At 39.4% G+C, this 21767-nt stretch overlaps 2 protein-coding genes across 4 annotated transcripts in view; one reads left to right on the forward strand and one right to left on the reverse strand.

Moving 5' to 3' along the window:
- The first annotated feature begins 16 nt into the window (after nucleotides 1-16).
- Nucleotides 17-17210, forward strand: ZDHHC6 (zinc finger DHHC-type palmitoyltransferase 6). Of its 2 annotated transcripts, none has more exons than XM_033182745.1 (11): nucleotides 17-209; nucleotides 1363-1841; nucleotides 3403-3494; nucleotides 4664-4823; nucleotides 6319-6480; nucleotides 8500-8553; nucleotides 13053-13220; nucleotides 14237-14278; nucleotides 14993-15138; nucleotides 15225-15271; nucleotides 16603-17210. In XM_033182745.1, the coding sequence occupies exons 2-11, from the start codon at nucleotides 1575-1577 to the stop codon at nucleotides 16704-16706; spliced, it is 1242 nt and encodes a 413-aa protein (XP_033038636.1). In that variant the 5' UTR covers nucleotides 17-209; nucleotides 1363-1574; the 3' UTR covers nucleotides 16707-17210. The 2 variants fall into 2 exon arrangements, with proteins under 2 accessions (XP_033038636.1, XP_033038628.1); XM_033182737.1 differs by having other exon boundaries at nucleotides 22-271.
- A 1865-nt stretch (nucleotides 17211-19075) lies between these two features.
- ACSL5 (acyl-CoA synthetase long chain family member 5) overlaps nucleotides 19076-21767 on the reverse strand; it is a 54966-nt gene continuing 52274 nt past the window's right edge. For both annotated transcript variants that reach the window (XM_033182857.1, XM_033182848.1), the window contains exons 19-21: nucleotides 21093-21194; nucleotides 20597-20668; nucleotides 19076-20237 (exon numbers count right to left, since the gene is read on the reverse strand). In XM_033182857.1, coding sequence (XP_033038748.1) covers nucleotides 20097-20237; nucleotides 20597-20668; nucleotides 21093-21194 — 315 coding nt within the window. In that variant the 3' untranslated portion in view covers nucleotides 19076-20096. The remainder of the gene's footprint in view (nucleotides 20238-20596; nucleotides 20669-21092; nucleotides 21195-21767) is intronic.

Consider the following 21767-nt stretch of genomic DNA (forward strand, 5'->3'; position numbering starts at 1 on the left):
TTTGAGGCGGCGAACCTCCGGAAGTGACAGTAACAGAGACTGCGCAGGGGCCCTGAGCGGGAGAGTCCCGACGAGGGCGCTGGCCGAGAGGCGCTCGGCTTATAGCAGGTCCCGCACTCCAACCTTTCGCGGCCAGGGTTTGCTCTCTGCTTATCCTGGACTGAGGTGCCCATGACGGAGTCATCCAAGGAGGAAACAATCTGTTCCGGGTGAGCCCAGGCCGCCCCGGATGTGCGATGGCTGAGGAGCGGACACCAGGGACCACAATGAGGTGGGAGTCAAGGCAGGGAATATAAGCACGATTTTGGTGGTCTTTGCCCCACCAGAGTAGGAGCCGACTCTCCTGAATGTTGAGACCAACCTGGCTTACTAGGGTATTTCTTCCTTGGGTGAGGATTTATTTCTAAGCCCTCTGCTCGATGACTCGGGCGGGAAACTGAGGCACAAGTCAACAGCGTCTGCTCCGTGGTAGTCTGTATTATCCATGTAGCTCAGATCTTCTTCCAAATCTTCGGATCCTGTCCAGGTAGAGATACCCTTTCACAAATCTCCCCCGAGCTCGCCGTCCTGCCTTCCGTTTCCCTCGCTCCAGGAGGCACTTCCTCTTCTTTCTTCCCTGGAATCTTCTAATTCGGGTTCTTCTTCTGTACTCTTCTGGTCATAATTTCACACACCACACACACTCTCGCTGTCTCTCTTCCCTTCCTTTCCTTGCGTGCTCTCTTTGCTTTCACTCTCGCTCCTTTACTTTTGGGCCAGATTGACTGTTCTCTTGATGTTTGGGTGGCGGGATGGGGGAGACTGCAGGCAAATGGCATAGACCATGTCTGACTCACACTTGGCTTAATTCAAGACTTCATAAGAGGCAGCTTAGAATTTCATAAAGGGAGTTCGTTGACTTGCCTTCTATTCTGGTTCACCCGTTTGTGATCTTGGTGTAATCACTCAGCCTCTCTAAGCCAATTTCTGTTCTGTGAAGAAGGAAACTGAATTAGATCAACTCTAAGGTCCTGGTTCTCGGTTCTAAAATTCTTTGTCTTCTCAAACTATTCACTAAGCGTTGGATGGTTACAGTCCCCTGACAAGCTGAGAAGGAATAAAAACAACTATTTTGGAATCGTGTATCCAGTTTGCATACCATTCAAACTTGTACCATATTTTGGATAAGTTAAAAGTAGTTCTTTTTGCCATTTGACAAGATATGCATCCCAAAGTGTAGTGCACTTGTGACATGCTGTGCTGTAGGTGTTTATTGTAGTTAACAAGTATGGTATGTAATAAACGGTTTTTTGCGGGGTTTTTTGTTTGTTTGTTTTGTTTTGTTTTGTTTTTAACTGAACTTTCCTGTTTTGTTTTCTTTAGGTTGGGTTTGAGACCAAGATACTGGATTCTCCTAGTTAAAATAAAGAGCTTTGGGTGCCTGACAGTGAAAATGGTGTAATCTGCTAACAGTTCACAGCTTGAAGGCATGACAGTTAAAGAACACACATGGACTTGTGGCACATGGAAATGTGCACACAGAAAAAGGACATCTATAATTCTTTAAAAGTAGGAAGGCATTCTTCCTCACCAAAATGGGTACATTCTGTTCAGTTATCAAGTTTGAAAATCTCCAAGAATTAAAGAGACTGTGTCACTGGGGTCCCATCATAGCCCTCGGTGTTATAGCAATATGTTCTACAATGGCCATGATTGACTCGGTGTTGTGGTATTGGCCCTTACATACAACTGGAGGAAGTGTGAATTTCATCATGTTGATAAATTGGACTGTCATGATTCTTTATAATTACTTCAATGCCATGTTTGTCGGTCCGGGCTTTGTCCCTCTGAGGTGGAAACCGGTAAGAAAGATTCTGTAAGACAATGAACTTTAATGATAATCACATATTTGGTTTTTGCCTTATCTGCTAGCGAATAATACCAAACACAGTTGTAAGTGTATTACTCTAATCACTGATCATTTAGGCTCAGATACTTTATTTCATATCTGTTTGAACATATTGATCCAAAATAGCATTTTCCAAAGCAATTTTATTGAATATTTGCTCTGCATTAAAAAAAAAAGATGGAGGTGGGGTGGGTTCATGGTCAGAAGTTTAGGAAACATCACATATCATACACAGTGAGGCTTGGCTGTAGGACCTTTCTTCATGTCATACTTTAACATCCCTTAGAACTGAGAAAAACGCTTTAGAAACTGCTGGTTTAAATCATAAAGTTTTAAAATCATTGCACTGAAAATTTAACATTGGGAAGTATAGTCCAATTCCACTTATAGCTTAAAAACTACTGGAAGGTTTATGCTTATGAATGTCCATGTTTCCTGCTAAGGGACATCACCTGATGGCTTGTCAGAAAGGCAGAATCTTGAGCTCCACTTCAGACCTACTGAATCAGAACCTTTATTTTAATAAAGTGTCCAGGTGATTCTTAGGTATATTAAAGTTTGGGAAACACTGGTGTATATCATGTGCTGTGTACTATTCGAAATGAGTACAGAGAAGGACAAGACACAATTTGAATTCTGAAAGAGCGTATAACCTAACCAAGAAACAAACGCAGTTGTGCGAATCACTAAACTATAAAGTAGAATGTGATGGTTGCTGTTAAAGTTAGAAGAATTGAGCATTTTCAGTTGGGGACCTGAGGGAGGAGTGGGAATTTCCAAAGGAGATGGGGAAGAGGGCATGCAGGTTGAGAGAGTGGTGGGGGCACATGTTCAGAAGCAATGGACAGCCCTGTGTGACTGGGGAAAGACTATGTAGTGCAGAGACAGCTGAAACAAAGGCAGATCGTGACGGTCTCAAATACATGAGAAATTGTAGACCATAGAGAGTGTTAGGGATTTTCAGGCAGAGTCTGACACAGTCAGAGTTGTGTTATAGGAATGTTATTTTGACAATACACGGTTTGTGCTAAAGAAAAACTACAGTAAAGGAAACTAGTTAGGAAGTGATTAAAATGATTAAAGTGATAAAAATGGCCCAAGAAAGGGGTGGTGACGGGTAATGTCAAGGAGGGAGCAGATTTCAGTAAGAGTATCAACTCATGCTTAACTCCTCCCTCTAAAATACCTGCCAAGTTGTCAGTTGCCTTTTTCTGAACTCCTCAATCCGCTAAGATTTGGGGTAAGTAGAACCAACTAGTGACATAGAATTTAGGTGGAGCACAGGGAAGAAACATTTAAAAGGACTTCTGCGTAATTGGGAAAGTGATGCTGCTCTTACCAGAAAATTGTTATTTAAAAATATAAAATATTTTTATATATCCTCAAATAAGAGGACTGGAAGTACAAGTTAAGATTCCCTCCTTCCCCTGTCTCCCATAAAAGAAAATCACACCTTAGGAATCATACTTGGGTTCAAGTATCTGATGCATTTTTGTTTCTGTTTTGCTGCCAAGGAAATTTCTCAGGATACCATGTATCTCCAGTATTGTAAAGTCTGCCAAGCATACAAGGCACCACGTTCACATCACTGCAGAAAGTGTAACAGGTACCTGTCTTTCTTGCTGTTCAGAGAGGATTGGTCAACTGATTACTGATGTTTTCATTGTTCCTTCTACTGCATTAATGCTACTTCTATTCACTGCAAGGTTGCCATATTATAAAAAATACTGTCAAAATACTTGTATCCATAATCGCCATTTTATACTTAAATTATCCAGATAATGAATACATTTAATTCTTCTTTGTTACAAGTGAAAAGCTTTTCTAGAAAAATACAGATTTACTTTGCCTCTTGTCCTGCAAGAACAAGGGAAAAATTATACTTTAAGTTGTTTCCATATATCAAGATTAATTGTGTTAGCTGCCATCTGGGCTAACTTTAGAATTGTTCTGAGTCTAAATTATAAGGGAGATCTGCTTTCCCCATTACTTATTGACAAACATTTACACTTTATACAAATCTAATAATCCAGGTGCCTATCATCACAAATGTTTTAATATCAAAAACTTAATCAGAAGAAAACTATTAAAAATGTGAAATAACCTGCAACCTTTTTTAATGAACAGCTATAATCACTGATTAGTAAGAAATTTAGAGAACTGTTGAAAGCAAATAAAGTTTTGTTTGAGGCCAGAACATTGTCTTCTATCAACAGTAAGGAACAGATGCACGGCAAGACTTTGCTTGTTATACCATATCTTATATTCTGGAGTTTGCTTGCTTAGCTCAGAGATCCACTAACTAAAGGATACTATGAGAACAGGAGGGAAGTTACATGTGTCTGTTTGAGTCCATTAATCCCAGTGGAGATTTATAAGGGATTTGTTGAGTCTATTATAGGTCACTTGGGTCACTGCACTTACAAGCTGGAAGAAAACCAGGAACCATGCTCATTTCTTTATAATGAGCATTATAAAGAGACCCTCTTTCAGTGGGTCTCCTGACTTCTTTAAACAAATACTTGTAGCAGACATCTTTTCCTCAGAAACTGTTAGAAAGCCTGCCCTTTCCTGTGTTGTTTAGAATTTAAAAGGAGTCACTGTTCATAATTGTTTAAAAGCTCATAAAGATTTTTCTTTCTGTTCCATGAAGTATAATTCTCCCGTAGCTCATGGACATGCTGGATTCCTATTTGCTTGATCTTTTGAAGACCAAAGTTATTTAAAGTAGACAGGATTTTCTGCCTCATGTTTTATGTAAATTTTTCTTGTTAGATGTGTGATGAAGATGGACCATCACTGTCCTTGGATCAACAACTGTTGTGGTTACCAAAATCATGCTTCGTTCACACTGTTTCTCCTTTTAGCACCACTGGGTTGTATCCATGCTGCTTTCATTTTTGTGATGACTATGTACACACAGCTTTATAATCGGGTAAGTGAAAATGAAAATGTTTTGTTATAAAATCATCCATGCAAGATTAAATGGTAGTTATCAACATTTAAGAGTTTCATTTGGAAATATATTTTCTGTGATTTAGTTGGGGAAATAGAACTTTGTTTTACTGATATATGGGTTCCTTTTTAGGAAGCATTAAAACTTAAATTTTGAGATGAGGAAAGATTATTTCTTCTGAAAACTTACCTTACATGCTCTAGATGAAGCTGATAAATATTTTAATACTTTATATGTAATTTGTTAGACTTCAGACTTAATAGTTATGGAAAGAATAGTGAGAAGAAAAAAGACAACACTAGTGCTTCCTACTTCCATCCCATTCATGTGGCAAGTTGTAGTTCTTTGTTCATTTCTGATTCTAGTGCCCTGGAAGGTGGCTCATGGAGCAGATACATACCATAAAATATAAACAGATTAAACCAGCAAGAGATCAAGTTGATTTATGGGCAAGTAGTCATGAGATAAAGTTCAGGGGACACAAACAAAACTCCCTAAAGAGGCCTTGAAAGTAAACGAGAAACACACACCTGATGGGACTGCCAAACTGTAGAGTCTGCCTTTTGGGGAGGGGACAGCCCATATCTGATTTGCAAGCTTGTGATGTTTGGAAATTCTAGCCCAGAACAATCTGAAAATCTGGATTTTTATGTGAAATCTCTTGATTTTTAAATGTTGGCACCTAATTCTGAATGTTGAAACTTTATACAGGCCAGGCAGCACACATCTGTGGCCATATTTGGCCTGCATTTTATCAGTTCTCCATCACTGTTTATAAAACATGAGGGAAGAAACTACTGAATCCTAGGCAGCGCTTGTCACCGTGGAAGAATACTGCAGCGTAGAATAGCAAGGAGAAGAGAGAAGACACAGTTCTGGTTTCGATTAGTGTCTAGTGTTGTGTATGCATGTTGATGTTGGTAAGGTCTCCTTGACACTTACTGAGGAAACAACAACAACGAAAAGTAACATTTGAGAAAACTAAGAATGATACCCTGCACATCGGTCTGAGCTCATTACAATATTAATTAAAAATAGCTGGCCGGGCGCGGTGGCTCACGCCTATAATCCTGGCACTTTGGGAGGCCGAGGCAGTGTGGATCACAAGGTCAGGAGTTCAAGAGCAGCATGGCCAATCTGGTGACACCCTGTCTCTACTAAAACTTCAAAAAATTAGCCAGGTGTGATGGTACATGCCTGTAGTCCCAGCTACTCGGGAGGCTGAGGCAAGAGAATGGCTTGAACCCGGGAGGTGGAGGTTGCAGTGAGTCAAGATCGTGCCACTGCACTCCAGACTGGGCAACAGAGTGAGACTCCGACTCAAATAAATAAATAAAATAAAAATAGCTGTGTTTGCTTTGGCCACAAGGCCATGTTGTCATCTCTTTGATCAAGTTATTTTACATGTCACAGTGGAGTCTGACCAGTTACCATAACCAAATATTTTGTGTGTGTGCTGTTGTTGCTGTGCTAGCTCTCCTTTGGGTGGAACACCGTGAAGATTGACATGAGTGCAGCCCAGAGAGATCCTCTTCCAATTGTTCCATTTGGATTAGCTGCATTTGCTACCACCTTGTTTGCCTTGGGATTAGCTTTAGGAACAACCATAGCTGTTGGGATGTTGTTTTTTATCCAGGTAAGCATCTCAGTTACCTCTAGTCAAAAGTGTCAAGTTGTTGGGACTGATTGAACAAGAAAGAGAAAGACTGTATTTAAGTGTGCAGTATGAAATGGAAATTATTTTTGCTTATTTCATTTAGGTAACTAATCTCCTGTGTATTCTTCAGATAATTTTGATTTAATTTTGCCAGAATTTCTAGGTATTGATTTAGTTTTTCAAATGTTAACGTAGAGTTAGGTAAGTTCTGGAGCACTTCAGAATTGAGAGAGCACTTCTCACCTGTACAGTCTCTCTTGCTCTTCACCTCCACCCCAGTAGAGGAGTCTTACTGTTTTCCCTTCCCGACAGATGATTAATTCATTGATTCTCAAAAAGGTTAAGTGACTTACCCAATGTCACCCATTCATGTACTTGGTAAACATTGTTATTTTATAATAGTATCTATTTAATAATAGTAGTAATCATAATATAGCTAACATTTATTGAGCACTTATTATGTGTAAGGCACTGTTTTAGGCACTTTACATGTATTAGCTCATTTAATCTCCATAACAGCCCTATGATAAAGATGCTATTTAATGCCTACACTGATGAATCATTCTGCTAATTTCTAAGGCTGCAAAAATGATAATGAAGAGGTAGCTGCCCTTAGGAACTGACAGTTAATGTTAAACAGTTAATCCAGGGCCATATGTCGTAGATTTACGTGCAGAGTGCTATGAGAGGACAGAGGAGGACCTGGCTCTGAAGGGACCAAAAACCATTCTTTTTTTTTTTTTTTTTTGAGATGGAGTCTCACTCTGTCACCCAGGCTAGAGTCCAGTGGTATGAACTCAGCTCACTGCAACCTCCGCCTTCCGGGTTTAAGCAGTTCTCTGTCTCCGCCTCCCAAGTAGCTGGGATTACAGGCGCCTGCCACCACACCCGGTTAATTTTTGTGTTTTTAATGGAGACAGGGTTTCACAATCTTGGCCAGGCTGGTCTTGAACCCCTGACTTTGTGATCCACCCACCTCGGCCTCCCAAAGTGCTGGGATTACAGGTGTGAACCACTGCGCCTGGCCCAAAAACCATTCTTACGACTATTGCATTCACGTAATTCATTCATTGATTCATTGAAGGCCTGCTGTGGGCCAGGTATTATCCGCTAGGCCCTTGGAATAGAATTAGGACTCCTGGGCCAAGGCTGTTTATTTTTGTTGTTGTTGTTTGTTTGTTTGTTCGTTTGTTTTGTTTTGAGACGGAGCCTGGCTCTGTTGGCCCAGGCCGGAGTGCAGTAGCACGATCTCAGCTCATTGCAGCCTCTGCCAAGGCTGTTTCTAACATACTACACTGTCTCTCTGAAGGCACAGCTAGACTTTGAGGGAACTCTTGGTTTTAAAATAATCTGGTTTTGTTTATACTTTATTATCATCTACTAGCCTGGGACCAAATTCTTTGAAAAATTTTCCCCAATGCCTCTAATTTAGAATCGTATTAGAAATAAACTAAGATCCTATAATATAAAAGCCTGTATATGTGGAATCTGTCATATCTAAGAAAATCAAATAATAGAATAAAGACTGAATACATTCATTATTTTTAAGGCAAGTGAAATATTGAGGTTGACTGAAATGAGTCACTGTTACTTCTCATAAATAGATTAATCATAAATGTGAAGTTAGTTAAAAATAATGATAAAAGATTTTAATAGCAAATTACAATGGATTATATCAGTGTTTTATTAATACTCTCCAAACCTTGCTCTGAAAATAGTACTTATGACATGAAGTTTGATTAACATACTAGATTCAGATTTGATTATGGATGGGTGTAGTCATTGTTACGGAGAGGTACTGTGGTGCAGTAGTTAAGAAGGAGGTCTTTGGAGTCAGATGGCTGACATGGTAATTGTGGTACTTAACCTCTGTTTTCCTTGGTATCTTTATCTATGGAATGGAGTAATAAAAGCTGTCTCAGAGAATTATGAATATGATAATATTAAAGAAACCAAGGTCACGTTATTAAATTTTACTATCTATGATTTAATTTCCAGATGAAAATAATTCTCAGAAACAAAACTTCTATTGAGTCATGGATTGAAGAGAAGGTAAATTTTAATAATTGTTTCTTCAATATTAAAAAAGTATATTAATAAAGGACTGGTAAAGTCCTCAATATTAATAAAGTCTGTTAATAGAAAAGTGCCTGAAAGTGAAAACGTGGCTGCCAAATGGCTACCATAAGTCATTTGCATGCCACATAAAAGGTGAATATAGGAAACATTTTTATTCATTCTATAACTCCCACAGAAATGTGCTTCTCATACACCCTGAGTGGTTGCAGAGGCCTAAGCCACACGTCAAACCATCTGTTCGTTATCTCTTAGACTAGAGGAGAAAGCAACCCATTTGGAAAGGAGCTTCCACCCTACCAAGCTGCCATCAAGTTTTTCTCAATGTTTTAGACATTCAGTGAAGCTCCTAACATTTAGCTCATCACAGACCTCACAACCTCCAATACTTCGTGCTGTCCATTGTGATTCTAGCGTGAAACACAAATCTGACTACCCTGCTCCCTGTTTCAAACTTCTCAGAGCCTCACCATTCCTGTGGCAGGGGTTGAAACCCAAATACCTGCAGGGTCTGGGCAGATAATGTCCATGAAGGGGAGCAAGCCTGTATACCAAAGAGTTGCCTGGCAGACCAAGCTGATAGTTGCCAGAGGGGAGTATTCACCATTTCCAAATTACAAAATAGGGAGAAGGATAGCATCATTTTATGTCTTTACAAATCTCTTTAGTGTCTGACTTAAGAGAAGACAGTTGGATTCTCACTTCTGCATTCAGTCTGTTGAGATATGTTGCTTTGCTTGAAGTATGTGAAGATCCAGCCTCACACAGATAAGTAGGTAGAAAAGGGATAGAGTATTTTAATAGGCCTTTTACATGATAATAGTGGATGTTCTTCCATATTACGTTGAAAACTTGACAAGTGATATTTCTTGTCAGTAAGATTTGTATACCTTTTTATTTTAAAACTCATCAGCCTATCTTGCTCTTTGAATGAATCTTTTTCTTTTTTTTTTTTTTTTGAGACGGAGTCTCGCTCTGTTGCCCAGGCTGGAGTGCAGTGGCCGGATCTCAGCTCACTGCAAGCTCTCCCTCCCGGGTTTATGCCATTCTCCTGCCTCAGCCTCCCGAGTAACTGGGACTACAGGCGCCCGCCACCTCGCCCAGCTAGTTTTTGTATTTTTTAGTAGAGACGGGGTTTCACCACGTTAGCCAGGATGGTCTCAATCTCCTGACCTCATAATCCGCCCGTCTTGGCCTCCCAAAGTGCTGGGATTACAGGCTTGAGCCACCGCGCCCGGCCTGAATGAATCTTTTACCAATATGTGGTTTTATGTAACATCAGGCATTAGTCATTTGGGAGATACTGATTTACTGGGTTATGTAGATTTTCCAAACGTTAAACACCTTTCATTATACAGTATCCCAAAACTGCATTCACTTATATCAATATATCAGTTTTATAAGAAAAAAATCCTTAAGTATTGGAAAGCTGTCAAGCTCACAGTGGTAGATGCAAGTTTTTTGTTTGTTTTTTTTTAATTCTAATATGCATTTGAAAGCCTTATTTTTTTTACTATCAACCCATACTGTCAGTCAATTCCCTTGAAGTGACTGCCTGACTGTTCATTTTTGAGAAAATGTTCACCAAGTACTAAAGTCCAAATAACCTTAGTTTGCTACATTACTCATTCTTTCAAGTAAAAATAGTGTTACATTAAAGAAGCGGGCTCTACAGCTTTTGTTACCTTACAGCTTAACAGCTGTTTTCCTTGAGATGATCATTCTGCTTGGGCACGCTTTATGTATACTTCTCATTTTGTCACACAGACTGTTAAAAATAAAGAACATCTCCTTGAGAATTGAGATTTAATATTTAAAAATTACTTTTACTGCTTCATCAAGGACGTTCTTACATGAAATTGCTCATAATGATTACCAACACAGTTTGGTGCCACTGCCTTAGTTTCTGCTAAGATGCCAACAGTTTTATTCACCATTGCAAATGTCAACACAACAAAAAGACAAGTAACATTTCAGTGTTATTATGAAAATAGCTTGGCCTTAATGACTAGCAAGAAAAAGTCTTGAAAACTCAAAGTGATCCTCAAAGCATGCTTTGAGAGCCACTGATGTACAGGTTTTAGGTGTGAGCTTCTTAGCTTCTACATAAAGAAGACCTTTTATGACTTCTTTTTTTGTTTTTTGGCGACGGAGTCTCACTCTGTTGCCCAGGCTGGAGTGCAGTGGCACAATCTTGGCTCACTGCAACCTCCACCTCCTGGGTTCAAGTGATTCTCCTGCCTTAGCCTCCCAAGTAGCTGGGATTAAAAGATGTATGCCACCATGCCCAGCTAAGTTTTATATTTTTAGTAGAAACAGGCTTTCACCATGTTGGCCAGGCTGGTCTCAGACTCCTGACCTCAAGTAATCCAGCCACCTCGACCTCCCAAAATACTGGGATTACAGGCATGAGCTACTGCCGACTTCTGTTTATCTACTTCTCCTGCCTCATTTCCTACCCTTCTCTACACTGTCTCTCACACTTGATACTAAATTACTCATAGTTTGTACATCTTATGCTTCCGTATCCTTGCACATGTTGTTCCCTCTGCCTAGAATGGTCTTCACTCTTGTTTTGCCTGATTTCTTGCTTCTCAAGACTTAGTTAAGGTATTGTTTCTCCCAAGGACCCTTCCTGGACACTCCCTAGACTTGGCTAAGTACTTTTTGTTTCCTTTGTTCCCTTTTCCCATAGCATCTACCACACCCCTTCGTCACCTTTTAACACACAATAGTGATAGAATCCTAACTTCATTGAGTGTTTCTGTTAGGCAAAGACATGTCTTAGTCATTTTATAAATTACTCTTATATTAACCAGTTTTTCTTTGTAAGTAGCCTACATACATCTCTGTTCTTTGAAATTCAGTCCATTTTGAAGACTCTGAAGCTTTTGTTTATAAAAAAGAAAAAGAAATTATTCTTTACTTTCTGGGGAGGATGAATTTATATAATTTAGTAGATTCATATGCAGTATAGTTTAATAATTATTTTAGTAAATAGTTAACTTTAATATCACTTAACAGATAATTGCAATAACATTTTCCATAAAACATTGTCCTTGATAATCAAATATTTCAAAATATCATTTCTGATAAGCACAATAAATATACTGACATTAGATTAACATTTTTAAAATTATTTTTGCTAATGACCAAGGCTCCTTATAAACCGCCATGCTACATTTAGAAATTAATTCAGATGAGACTGAGTATGCTCAATGGTATGGCCATACACTAGAAATTATTTCCGAATTGGCACTTTATTGCTGAGTAAAAAATTCAAACAAATGACCATATTAAATTTATAGGAAATTTCTAGAAATTACCAGGTACTATATACAACAAATTTGAAGGGTTTGTACACAAATTGTTAAAATAAATAATGTATCTTTGTACCACTAGGTGTCAGTGGAACTTAAGAAATCCAAAGCCAGTTTATTTCCTTATGTTAAAACTAACAATTTAAATGCCTGGAATATAATTTATGCAAGCTGAATAGTTATGTACATGCATAACATATACATATAAATGCATATATAAATGAGTATGTATACATGTGTGATAGTATAAAAAAGAATGAAGATCTCCTGTATATACCTGCTAGCTTTAAAAAATGTTTTTCATAAAACAACTCTCCTATTACACCTTTCCTGGCCATTCCCATGGGCATCACTGCCACCCAGGATATAACTGTTACCTTCTGATACAACTGTTACATTCTGATGCACACCACAGAACAGTTCTATCTTGACTAAAACAGTTCCATCCTGAATAAACCCTTACCTTTCTCCTGAATCTGTTTATCAGCATCCCTTCTATATACCTGAATTGTTTTGTATTGCTGAACAACCAGGAGCACTGAGGACTTTTTATATATGAGATAAAGTTAGCTGACTCTTTTTTTTTTTCTTTTTCTTTTTTTTTTTCTGAGATGGAGTCTTGCTCTGTCGCCCAGGCTGGAGTGCAGTGGCGCGATCTCGGCTCACTGCAAGCTCCGCCTCCCGGGTTTACGCCATTCTCCTGCCTCAGCCTCCCGAGTAGCTGGGACTACAGGCGCCCGCCATCTCGCCTGGCTAGTTTTTTGTAGAGACAGGGTTTCACCGTGTAGACCAGGATGGTCTCGATCTCCTGACCTCGTGATCCACCCGTCTCGGCCTCCCAAAGTGCTGGGATTACAGGCTTGAGCCACCGCGCCCGGCCAGCTGACTCTTTTAGTAAGCCTTTATGAGTGCTTATTCCTAAAGAAACCCTGTCAGATATTTCCTAGGTAATCCTGTACAAGGTTGGTGTTCTATATCAAGTTCTTCCTGTACTGTGATAAAGTTGTCTATTGCTTCCATGTACACTAATATTACAGCGAGGAGGAATTACTTTTATGAATGCTAGAAACTTGAGAAATAAGTGTTCTCAATAATATATTACTGAAGGCCACTTAGACAGAGGCAGTGGCCATCTTATATCTTTGTTACCTACAGGCTAAAGATCGAATTCAGTATTATCAACTAGATGAAGTCTTTGTTTTTCCTTATGATATGGGAAGTAGATGGAGGAACTTTAAACAGGTATTTACGTGGTCAGGGGTCCCTGAAGGAGATGGACTTGAGTGGCCAGTAAGAGAAGGCTGTCACCCATACAGCTTAACAGTGAGTATTTTTGTTATATAGCCCTTCCTTTTTGCCTCACCTTCTTTCCCTTAACTCCCCCTCGACTCAAGTGACATTTTGTAGTAAAATAAGTAATACGAATGTTTTCACTCTGTCAAAATGAATCTAATAATTCTAAATCTCTCCTTATATCATGTCTCTCCCTTTATTTCAGTATCTCCTTAACTCTGTATACCTGTGAGATAAAGTCCTGATCCTTTAACATAGTTTTATGAAATCTGACCAAAAATTACCTTCCAACTTACAGAATCATATGAATTCCTTATACATTCCTGTCACCCAACTTTGCCCACAATTTTTTCATCTTACATGACCTCCACTCTATCTAAAATTATTAAGACTCGTTCCAGTCTTACCTCTTCCATAAAGTCTAACTTACCCCCGTAGACTCATCTGAATTTGGCATTTAATCACATACTACTCTGTGGTAGCTCATGAAGTCTCATTTTTTTAATTTAATTCTGGTACCTTATATCTGTAACTTCATAAGATTCTAGGACAGAGATCATGAGTTATCTTTATTTCTCCTATTGTATCTAATATAGTGCTATTTAATAGTAGCTATGTCAAAATAAGTTATAATGATGACCTTTATTCATTCATTCAACTTCATTATTAAATGTTCTTCATTATTCATTTATAGTGTGTCTGCTATGTCTCTATAGAATCAGTGAATCTCAGTGTTCTCACCTGAGAAGCTTCATGAGGGCAGAGAATATACTCCCTGATCCCTGGGCCACAGGAAGCACTCTAGGAATATACACAGATGAGGACATTAGAGAGTGAAGAGCGAGAAGAGGACCTCGCTCTCAGCCCCTGGTTCTTAGCATAGGACCTTTTTTCCATGCTAAAACAACCTGTGGCCTTTAAATTATCGGCAACTTGAAATGCTGGAAAATTGGGGGTTTGCCATATCACTTGGACAGTTGATGAGGAAAGGCTATTTTTCAACATTGAGACAAGAGATTTTATTTTTTTCTTTTCATTTCTTCCAGATAGAACAGTTGAAACAAAAAGCAGATAAGAGAGTCAGAAGTGTAAGTAGTTCTTTTGCAGTGGTAATTGTTTTTGCTTTTGTTAGGCTCTGTACTTCCATACAGTTTTTTTAATTGGCTGACTAGAAACCAATGGTTGGCTTTTATTAAATAGTATTCCTTAATACATTTGTTGAAATTTGATGCAGTTAACTTTTGTTTTTATTGAAATAGTTGGGACTAGAGGTTGGGAGGAATTTAGTCAATTTGTATTGCCAACATAGGAAAATAATTATCCTCAATACAGCTCCTTAATGTGAAACCTATCCTTACAATTATGTTGTTGGATATGATGGCCACCAGCCATATGTGGCTGTTTTATTTAAATCTGTTAAAATTAAATAAATTTAAAAATTCAGCTTCTTATTTGCATTCACCACATTGTAAGTGCTCACTCAGTAGCTGCATGTGTCAAGTGCTGCTGCATTGGATAGCACACATACAGAACATTTCCATCATAGCAGAATGTTCTCAACCCTGCTCTAACTTTAATTCTTAGCTATGGGCTTAAAATGAGGGGTAAGAAAAGCCTTGAGAACTAGAAACATCAGTTGCTTCCCAGGGAAGGGGATGGGGAACTGGGAGGTTCCCCTAGAAGGGGAACTAGAAGGCTTGTCACTGGATATTTTGGATCTCCCTTTAAAATATGAAATTCAGACTTAAAACTCAGATATCATGGGTGGATATTTAAAGGTTTCTTCTGATCACTGATGACAGGTTCGCTATAAAGTAATAGAAGATTATAGTGGTGCCTGCTGCCCTTTGAATAAAGGAATCAAAACCTTCTTCACAAGCCCCTGCACTGAAGAACCTCGAATACGGCTACAAAAAGGGGAATTCATTTTAGCCACAAGAGGTTTACGGTAAGTAATAGGAAGTACTACATTTCTTATTCGATGACAAAATCATCTAGCCTAAAAAATTAACTTTAATCTTTTAAATATTTCAGATACTGGTTATATGGAGACAAAATCCTTGATGATTCCTTTATAGAAGGTATGGAAATGGAACGACATGTTTAAAGGACAAGACTATTAGCAATAATTCCAAATTTTACAAGAGTAACTTTTATAAACCAATCATGCCTAATGCATTAGGGGAACTGCATAGGAGGGCATATCACTAAGCAACAAAAGGAACCTCCTTATATATTTCTCTATAGCGCTTGTATTTTTCAGGTCATTTTAATGATAGCTAACATTTGAGCTCATAACTATGTGACAAGTACTTGTATAAGTGCTTCCCTTAAGGTGTAAAAGTCCCCAAAAGACTTGGAGGTAGGCACTATCATTTACATTCTATTGAGGGAACTCTGAAGCACAGAGAGACAACTTGCCCATAGCTATGCACTGAAAACAGATGGAGCGAGGGCTTAACCCCAAGTAATCTGACTCCACATTCTGTGCATCAAACTCCTGTACTATTTGCTCCCCCCACTTTGAATGAGCATTTCTCTTACTATAAAAACCAGTAGATTGAAACTTTGCGTATTTTTTTTTTCTCTTAAGTTTTATAGTTGTTTCTTTTTAAAGTTAAGATTAGCTCGGGGTGTTCTTTAAAAAACAGTTGGGGTTAATCATAAATTAACCTCTTATGACGGCCGTGATATAGAAATGTATATGTTAGGCCAGGTGCGTGACTCATGCCTGTAATCCCAGGACTTTGGGAGACCAAGGCAGATGGATCACTTGAGGTCAGGAGTTCAAGACCAGCCTGGCCAACATGGTGAAACTCCATCTCTACTAAAAATATAAAAATTAGCCGGCATGGTGGCGTGCGCCTGTAATCCCAGCTGCTCCGGAGGCTAAGGCAGGAGAATTGCTTGAACCCAGGAAACGGAGGTTGCAATGAGCCGAGATTGTGCCACTGCACTCCAGCCTAGGTGACACAGCGAGACTCCATCTCAAAAAAAGAAAAAGAAATATGTACATTAGAAAAAGTCTAAAAAGGAAATTTACAAAGACTACAAGAAGATAGTTCCCTGGAAAAGACGTAGTGTGATGGTGTGCCAAAAACACCTTTCCTGATTATACACATATAAGTAAACACCCATACTGAGTTTCCCCTGACTCTAGTTAGGAGCTGTCTTTAACCACATTAGTCCCTGTTGTGGATCATAGAATTTGGGAAATATCTGTTCCTAGCTTGTAATGAACATTTAAAAACCTTAATTTTTTTCCTCTTTAAACTGTGCTTATATTAGATAGCAAAGAGGGGAATACAAGTCTGACTAAAAGCTTATTAATTTGAAGTAACAGGACTTACTGCTTTCAGTAATGTCACTCATCCATCAGACAATTTCACCTCAATTTCGTTTTCTCCCTCAGGTGTTTCAAGAATAAGGGGATGGTTCCCTAGAAAATGTGTGGAAAAGTGTCCCTGTGATGCAGAAACAGATCAAGCCCCAGAAGGCGAGAAGAAAAATAGATAGCTGCTGTTAAAATGAAATTATCCTTTAAGTCTGCTTAATTACTTGAAAATTGTACATATTACTAAAGAATTATGCAAAGAGCCTACTCTGGTTAAGATGTTCTTTTCCTCAAAGGTGCCCTAGTGCCATGATTTAAATATTTTTATTACCGTTTTGAAATGGAGAAGCCATTGTGCATATGCCTTTGATTTCCTGCCCCTCTTTACCACCTCTTCCTCCCCCGCAAAGGAAAAACATTTCACCCAAGTAAGTTAGCGGCATTTTCTTTAGGATTTTCTTATGCACTGCACACTCTGGACCTCACCTGCAGATACAGTTCCCCCCTTGCCAGGAGCATCTGCATGTGGTACTTCTCTTTTCCCTCAGTTGATATTTCTTATATGATATTCTAGATACTATAAAACTCAATTTGTCAGATTCAGTATAAGCTCAGATTTTGTTACCTGTCTTTTAATAATGCAGATTTTGTCAGATCAAATAAAGATCAATGGATGTTCTGTATAATCAGTTTTTACTTAAGGCATTTTTCTTTTTGCCATCTAAAAAGGTTCATCTTAGTTCCTTATGGAAAAACTGCTCTGCTGCCCTGTGGACAATTGGCATCTTAAAACATGTCTTAAGACATGACACACTTGCTTCAACATATTAACCCTATTAATGGGATATTGCGGTCATAGTGATGGCAGTGGATGGCAGCGGTGGCCTGAAGAGGGTTGAGGGGGAGCTGTGATAGGCAGGAGCCAAGCATAGCTACAACTGCCCAGTCATGGCTGCAGACCTGGGCATCCCTGTGCTCTAGGGGGCCCAAGGGAACCCCCCAACCATCACCACGACCAACCACCTGGCCTCTCCCTGCTCTTGGCACTCGCTCTGGAGTAAAGGTGAGGCCAAGCCCGGGTGCTGTCAGGACCTGGCCAGGTGTTCGTGAGCTCTGAGTGGTGTTGACACACCGGCGCCCTGCTGCCTAGGCCCCCTCCGGGCTTTGGGCTGCCAGCCATAGAGGGTTCCAGCTGGTAAAGCAACACCTCAACATAGTGATATCAAACTACTCATGTACCCTTGAGTAAAAAACTGAAGCTTGTGTGAGTGGTAGAATCCTAGCTGGTGGGCTTGAATGCTTAAGTTGGGCTTGTCTAAACCTAAGAGTAGAATCACAGAAGGAAAGAGAAAGCCTATTTCTCTGGACTTCAGAAACCTTTCCAAGGCAGGGAATGTAAAGCTTTGGGGGCCAGGCTTGTAATAGTTAAGGATAAGGGAAGAGCACTTGGGAATTCGGCAGTGAACAGACAAATAAAATATGTGTAAGATGGAGTCATGTTATTGTGAAGCAAGAAGGTAGGACAGTCTTGAGTTGGCATTTGAAGCAGATGAGGGGACAAGTCATGTGCTTTGGGATGTCTGCATTTTAGAGACAGCAGTAAGAACAAAAACAGGCTGGACCTGTGTCTGGCATGTTTGATACACAGGAAGGTAACCGGTGAGGTTCAGCTGGAATGAGTGAGGGGAGAAAAGGAAAGGAAGTGAAGGCGAGAAGGTTAAAGTGATTACGGGAGCTAGACTTAAAAGTTAATTCCTGCCTACCCTTTTGTTTCAGATACTCTAAGAATAGACATTTCTTTGGCTTTTCTGGGCTCAAAGTCTAGAAAGCCCATCCAAGAACATTCTCTTTAACTCCAGTTGGAGGCCAGAAAAGAATACTATTAATATTCAAGATTAATTAGAGTACAACAAAGATGGTAAAAGAGAATGGATATGACTTGGGCTCAGTTGGAGTTTTGGCTCAGCTGGTGTTTGTTTTATTCTTTACAGCTATTGGATAAGAAGGGTTGGTCTTCAGAACTTTTCTTCAGTAGTTAACCTGTTTGCAGACTAGCATCATCTGGGGATCTCTTTAACAATCCCAGTGCCCAGGCTGTATCTGGCCATTGAAGCCAGAATCTCTGGAGTGGCACCCAGGCATTAGTGTCTTTTTTTTTTTTAGACAGAGTCTCGCACTTTTGCCCAGGCTGGAGTGCAGTGGTGCAATCTCAGCTCACAGCAAGCTCTGCCTCCCCGGTTCACGCCATTCTCCTGCCTCAGCTTCCTGAGTAGCTGGGACTACAGGCGCCCGCCACCACGCCCAACTCATTTTTTTGTATTTTTAGTAGAAATGGGATTTCACCGTGTTAGCCAGGATGGTCTTGATCCCCTGACCTCATGATCCGCCCGTCTCAGCCTCCCAAAGTGCTGGGCATTAGTGTCTTTTTAAACTTCCTAGATAATTCTATTGTGTAGCCAAGTTTAAGAACAGATACTGTACTTGATTTTTAAGGGCTCCTTGTTTAAGACTGATTTTCATCATGGTCCATGAGGCAAAAAACACCACAACATAAGTATCTGCAATAGTTTATTTTAAAGACTACATTTACAAGTAGAAGCAACGTGTGTTATCTGTGGAGAAGGCAGAGCAGGAACTCCATTCTGAGGGTGGGGGAGATCAGCTGGTTCCCTCACAGAAAATAAGCCAGTTGTGTGGGCATCTTGCTTGCCTGTAGGTCTTTGTTCCCAGTTCAGGAGGTTTTTATTCAGTGCGTGCTTCATTTACTGGAAAAGTCCACTGTGCCCACGTGTCAACGCCTTCCCCACAGCTTCCAGCTCAGCAGCAAACTATAGGGGACAGATTTACTCCCCAGTTGCTACTATAAATAATGCTTTAAAAACAGCATTCCTTTTGAACAATATGTCGTAGGCTCAATTTTTAATACTGCCAAGTCAGAGATCTAACTAGAGAGTTTAGGAAATGTTTGGTATGATTAAACTTTTCCCTTCAGTACACAATTTAATTTACACAGAAGAGCATCGGAGAAATTTGTCTCATAGATATGATTGACATGACCGATAGGCTCAAACTACAATGTTAGTGGTTTGTGGAGTGGCTAGAAAACATGAATTACAAGCAGTTTTTCAGAATTTAAAAATATCTTAGTTTGAACAGAAGATGTAAATAAGCATTGAGACTGTTGGCAAGTTATGTTTATCACAAAGCAACAAGGAAGAAGGCACAGAGGGTCCCTTTGACCCTTGAACTTGTGGTCACTTATAGTATTAAGGTTGGAAATCATGAGGAAGGACACAGAACATAAACTGAGATCTTGAAGACAGGCATGTTGATAAAAGTAGCCCTAAAGCCTTAATATTAGCAACACTGAAGATGGGAAAGACGGGATTGATTTATTTGGGGACTAAGTTTACACATTATATGTCTCTCAATATAAAAAAAAAGCTATGGCTTTAGAGTTAAGTAGGCAAAAAAAAAAAAGGAGGAAAGACAAAACAAATGTAAGAATAGTTTTTAATCCATGTTCTCACAAGTAGTGCAGAGTGGGCAGGCAGGTACTTAAGTACCTTATCCTAATCCTGGATGTGCTCATACAGACTGTCAATTTGGGTCCGAAAGTATTTGGAAAGCTCTCCCCGCTTGGCTTTCAATGTTGGTGTCAAGAGCCCATTTTCAATGGAAAATGGCTCTGGATGAAGAAAAACGGCTTTGACCTGGAAGATGAACACACACACATCCATGCTCATTAGTGATTTGGACTTCTCTGCAGAGCCCGCCGAGTACTCTGTGAAGAAAGTGAGGTTGATGCAGGGAAAGGGTAAAGGTAATAGTAACACATCCCCATTCCCATAAATATAATTTGAGAAAGAAATGAGTAGGGAGAAGGGAGAATGGATAATAAACAGCAAAAAAAGAAGGACAAGTAACTACGAAAGGTCATTTTATAGTTAATGGCACAAAATCTAAAATCAATTCCTTAGAAATTATATATTTAAACCTCATGAGATAGAAACTTGAAACAAAACTTTCTAATATAATGAGAGGCCAGTATAACATCAGTGGTAGTACACACCTGTTCAAAGGTTTTAAGGCCACTTTCTTTCCCAATTTTCTGCAAGTCTTCTAAAATGGCTTTCCTTACAACCTAAGAATACAAAACATCGCTTAAAGTATGGCTATTTCAAAAAGAGCCTGAAGAGCTAAGCATGAACCAACTCAGAGTGCCTGACAAAGCCGTGCAGTATGAAAGCAGGAATATAAAACTGGGCACATTATATGCCCAATATTGAAAGAAAAACTGAGAAGAAAAGGTACATCTAAATGTTAACAGTTTTCCCTGAATAGCATTTTTATTCTTCTTTCCCAATCTTTTCCCACAATGAACATATTACTGTAAATAGAAAAGAGAGTTTTATTTTTTAAACTCTCCATCCTATCCCTGAGTCTCATAAAACTATTCAGCCTGTTTGGGCTGCAGCCACTTGTGACAGACGCAGGAACTGGTGAGGCATCCTCTCCTCCACGATGGACCCATGGGTGTGCATAAAGCTTTCCTAGGCAAGACTTACTTGGTTTTGGCACAGTTCCTTGAAGGAGCCCTTTACCCCAAGCTTGGCTGCAAATGAGGGAAGTACATGTGGGTCAGGAACCACCACTCCTACTAAGGATGACTATGGAAAGGAAATAAAAGGTGCAAGGGCATGAGAGAAGCCATGTAGGGATTTCGCCAGTAGTTAAATAAAGCAGAATTACGTCATTGTAATAGTTATTTCCTCAGAACCCTAAATCCAGTACTAATGTTCTTTTCTCATCATATATTTTCAACACACATGGAACTGTAATTCCATTTTCCCACTCAATATCTCATTATAAAGATGTTCTATTCAAATCTGATCCTTCAACATTAAGCTTAAAGCATCTCTGACTTGTCCATGTCAACTCTCCCTTACCCCCCAAAAGCTACGTTTAAGCGCAGTGTGTATAAAACAGTTTGTTGTTTTGGGATAAGGAGTTCCTTAAAGCTATATTTAAGCACAGTATGTATAAAACAACAGTTTGTTGATCAAACTTTTGTGTGTTGTTCTATACATATTGCAACAGTTCGTTGTTTTATACATACTGTACTTAAACATGGCCGTAAGGAACTCCTTAAGGAATGGGAACTAAGTACAATGTGGAGCTCATTTTTTACTGAATCATTACCTTTTAGTATAGCCATTCTAAACAATTCTACTGACTTGTGT

Source organism: Trachypithecus francoisi, unplaced genomic scaffold, assembly GCF_009764315.1.
Source record: "Trachypithecus francoisi isolate TF-2019V2 unplaced genomic scaffold, Tfra_2.0 Contig01579, whole genome shotgun sequence".
Lineage (NCBI taxonomy): Eukaryota > Metazoa > Chordata > Mammalia > Primates > Cercopithecidae > Trachypithecus > Trachypithecus francoisi.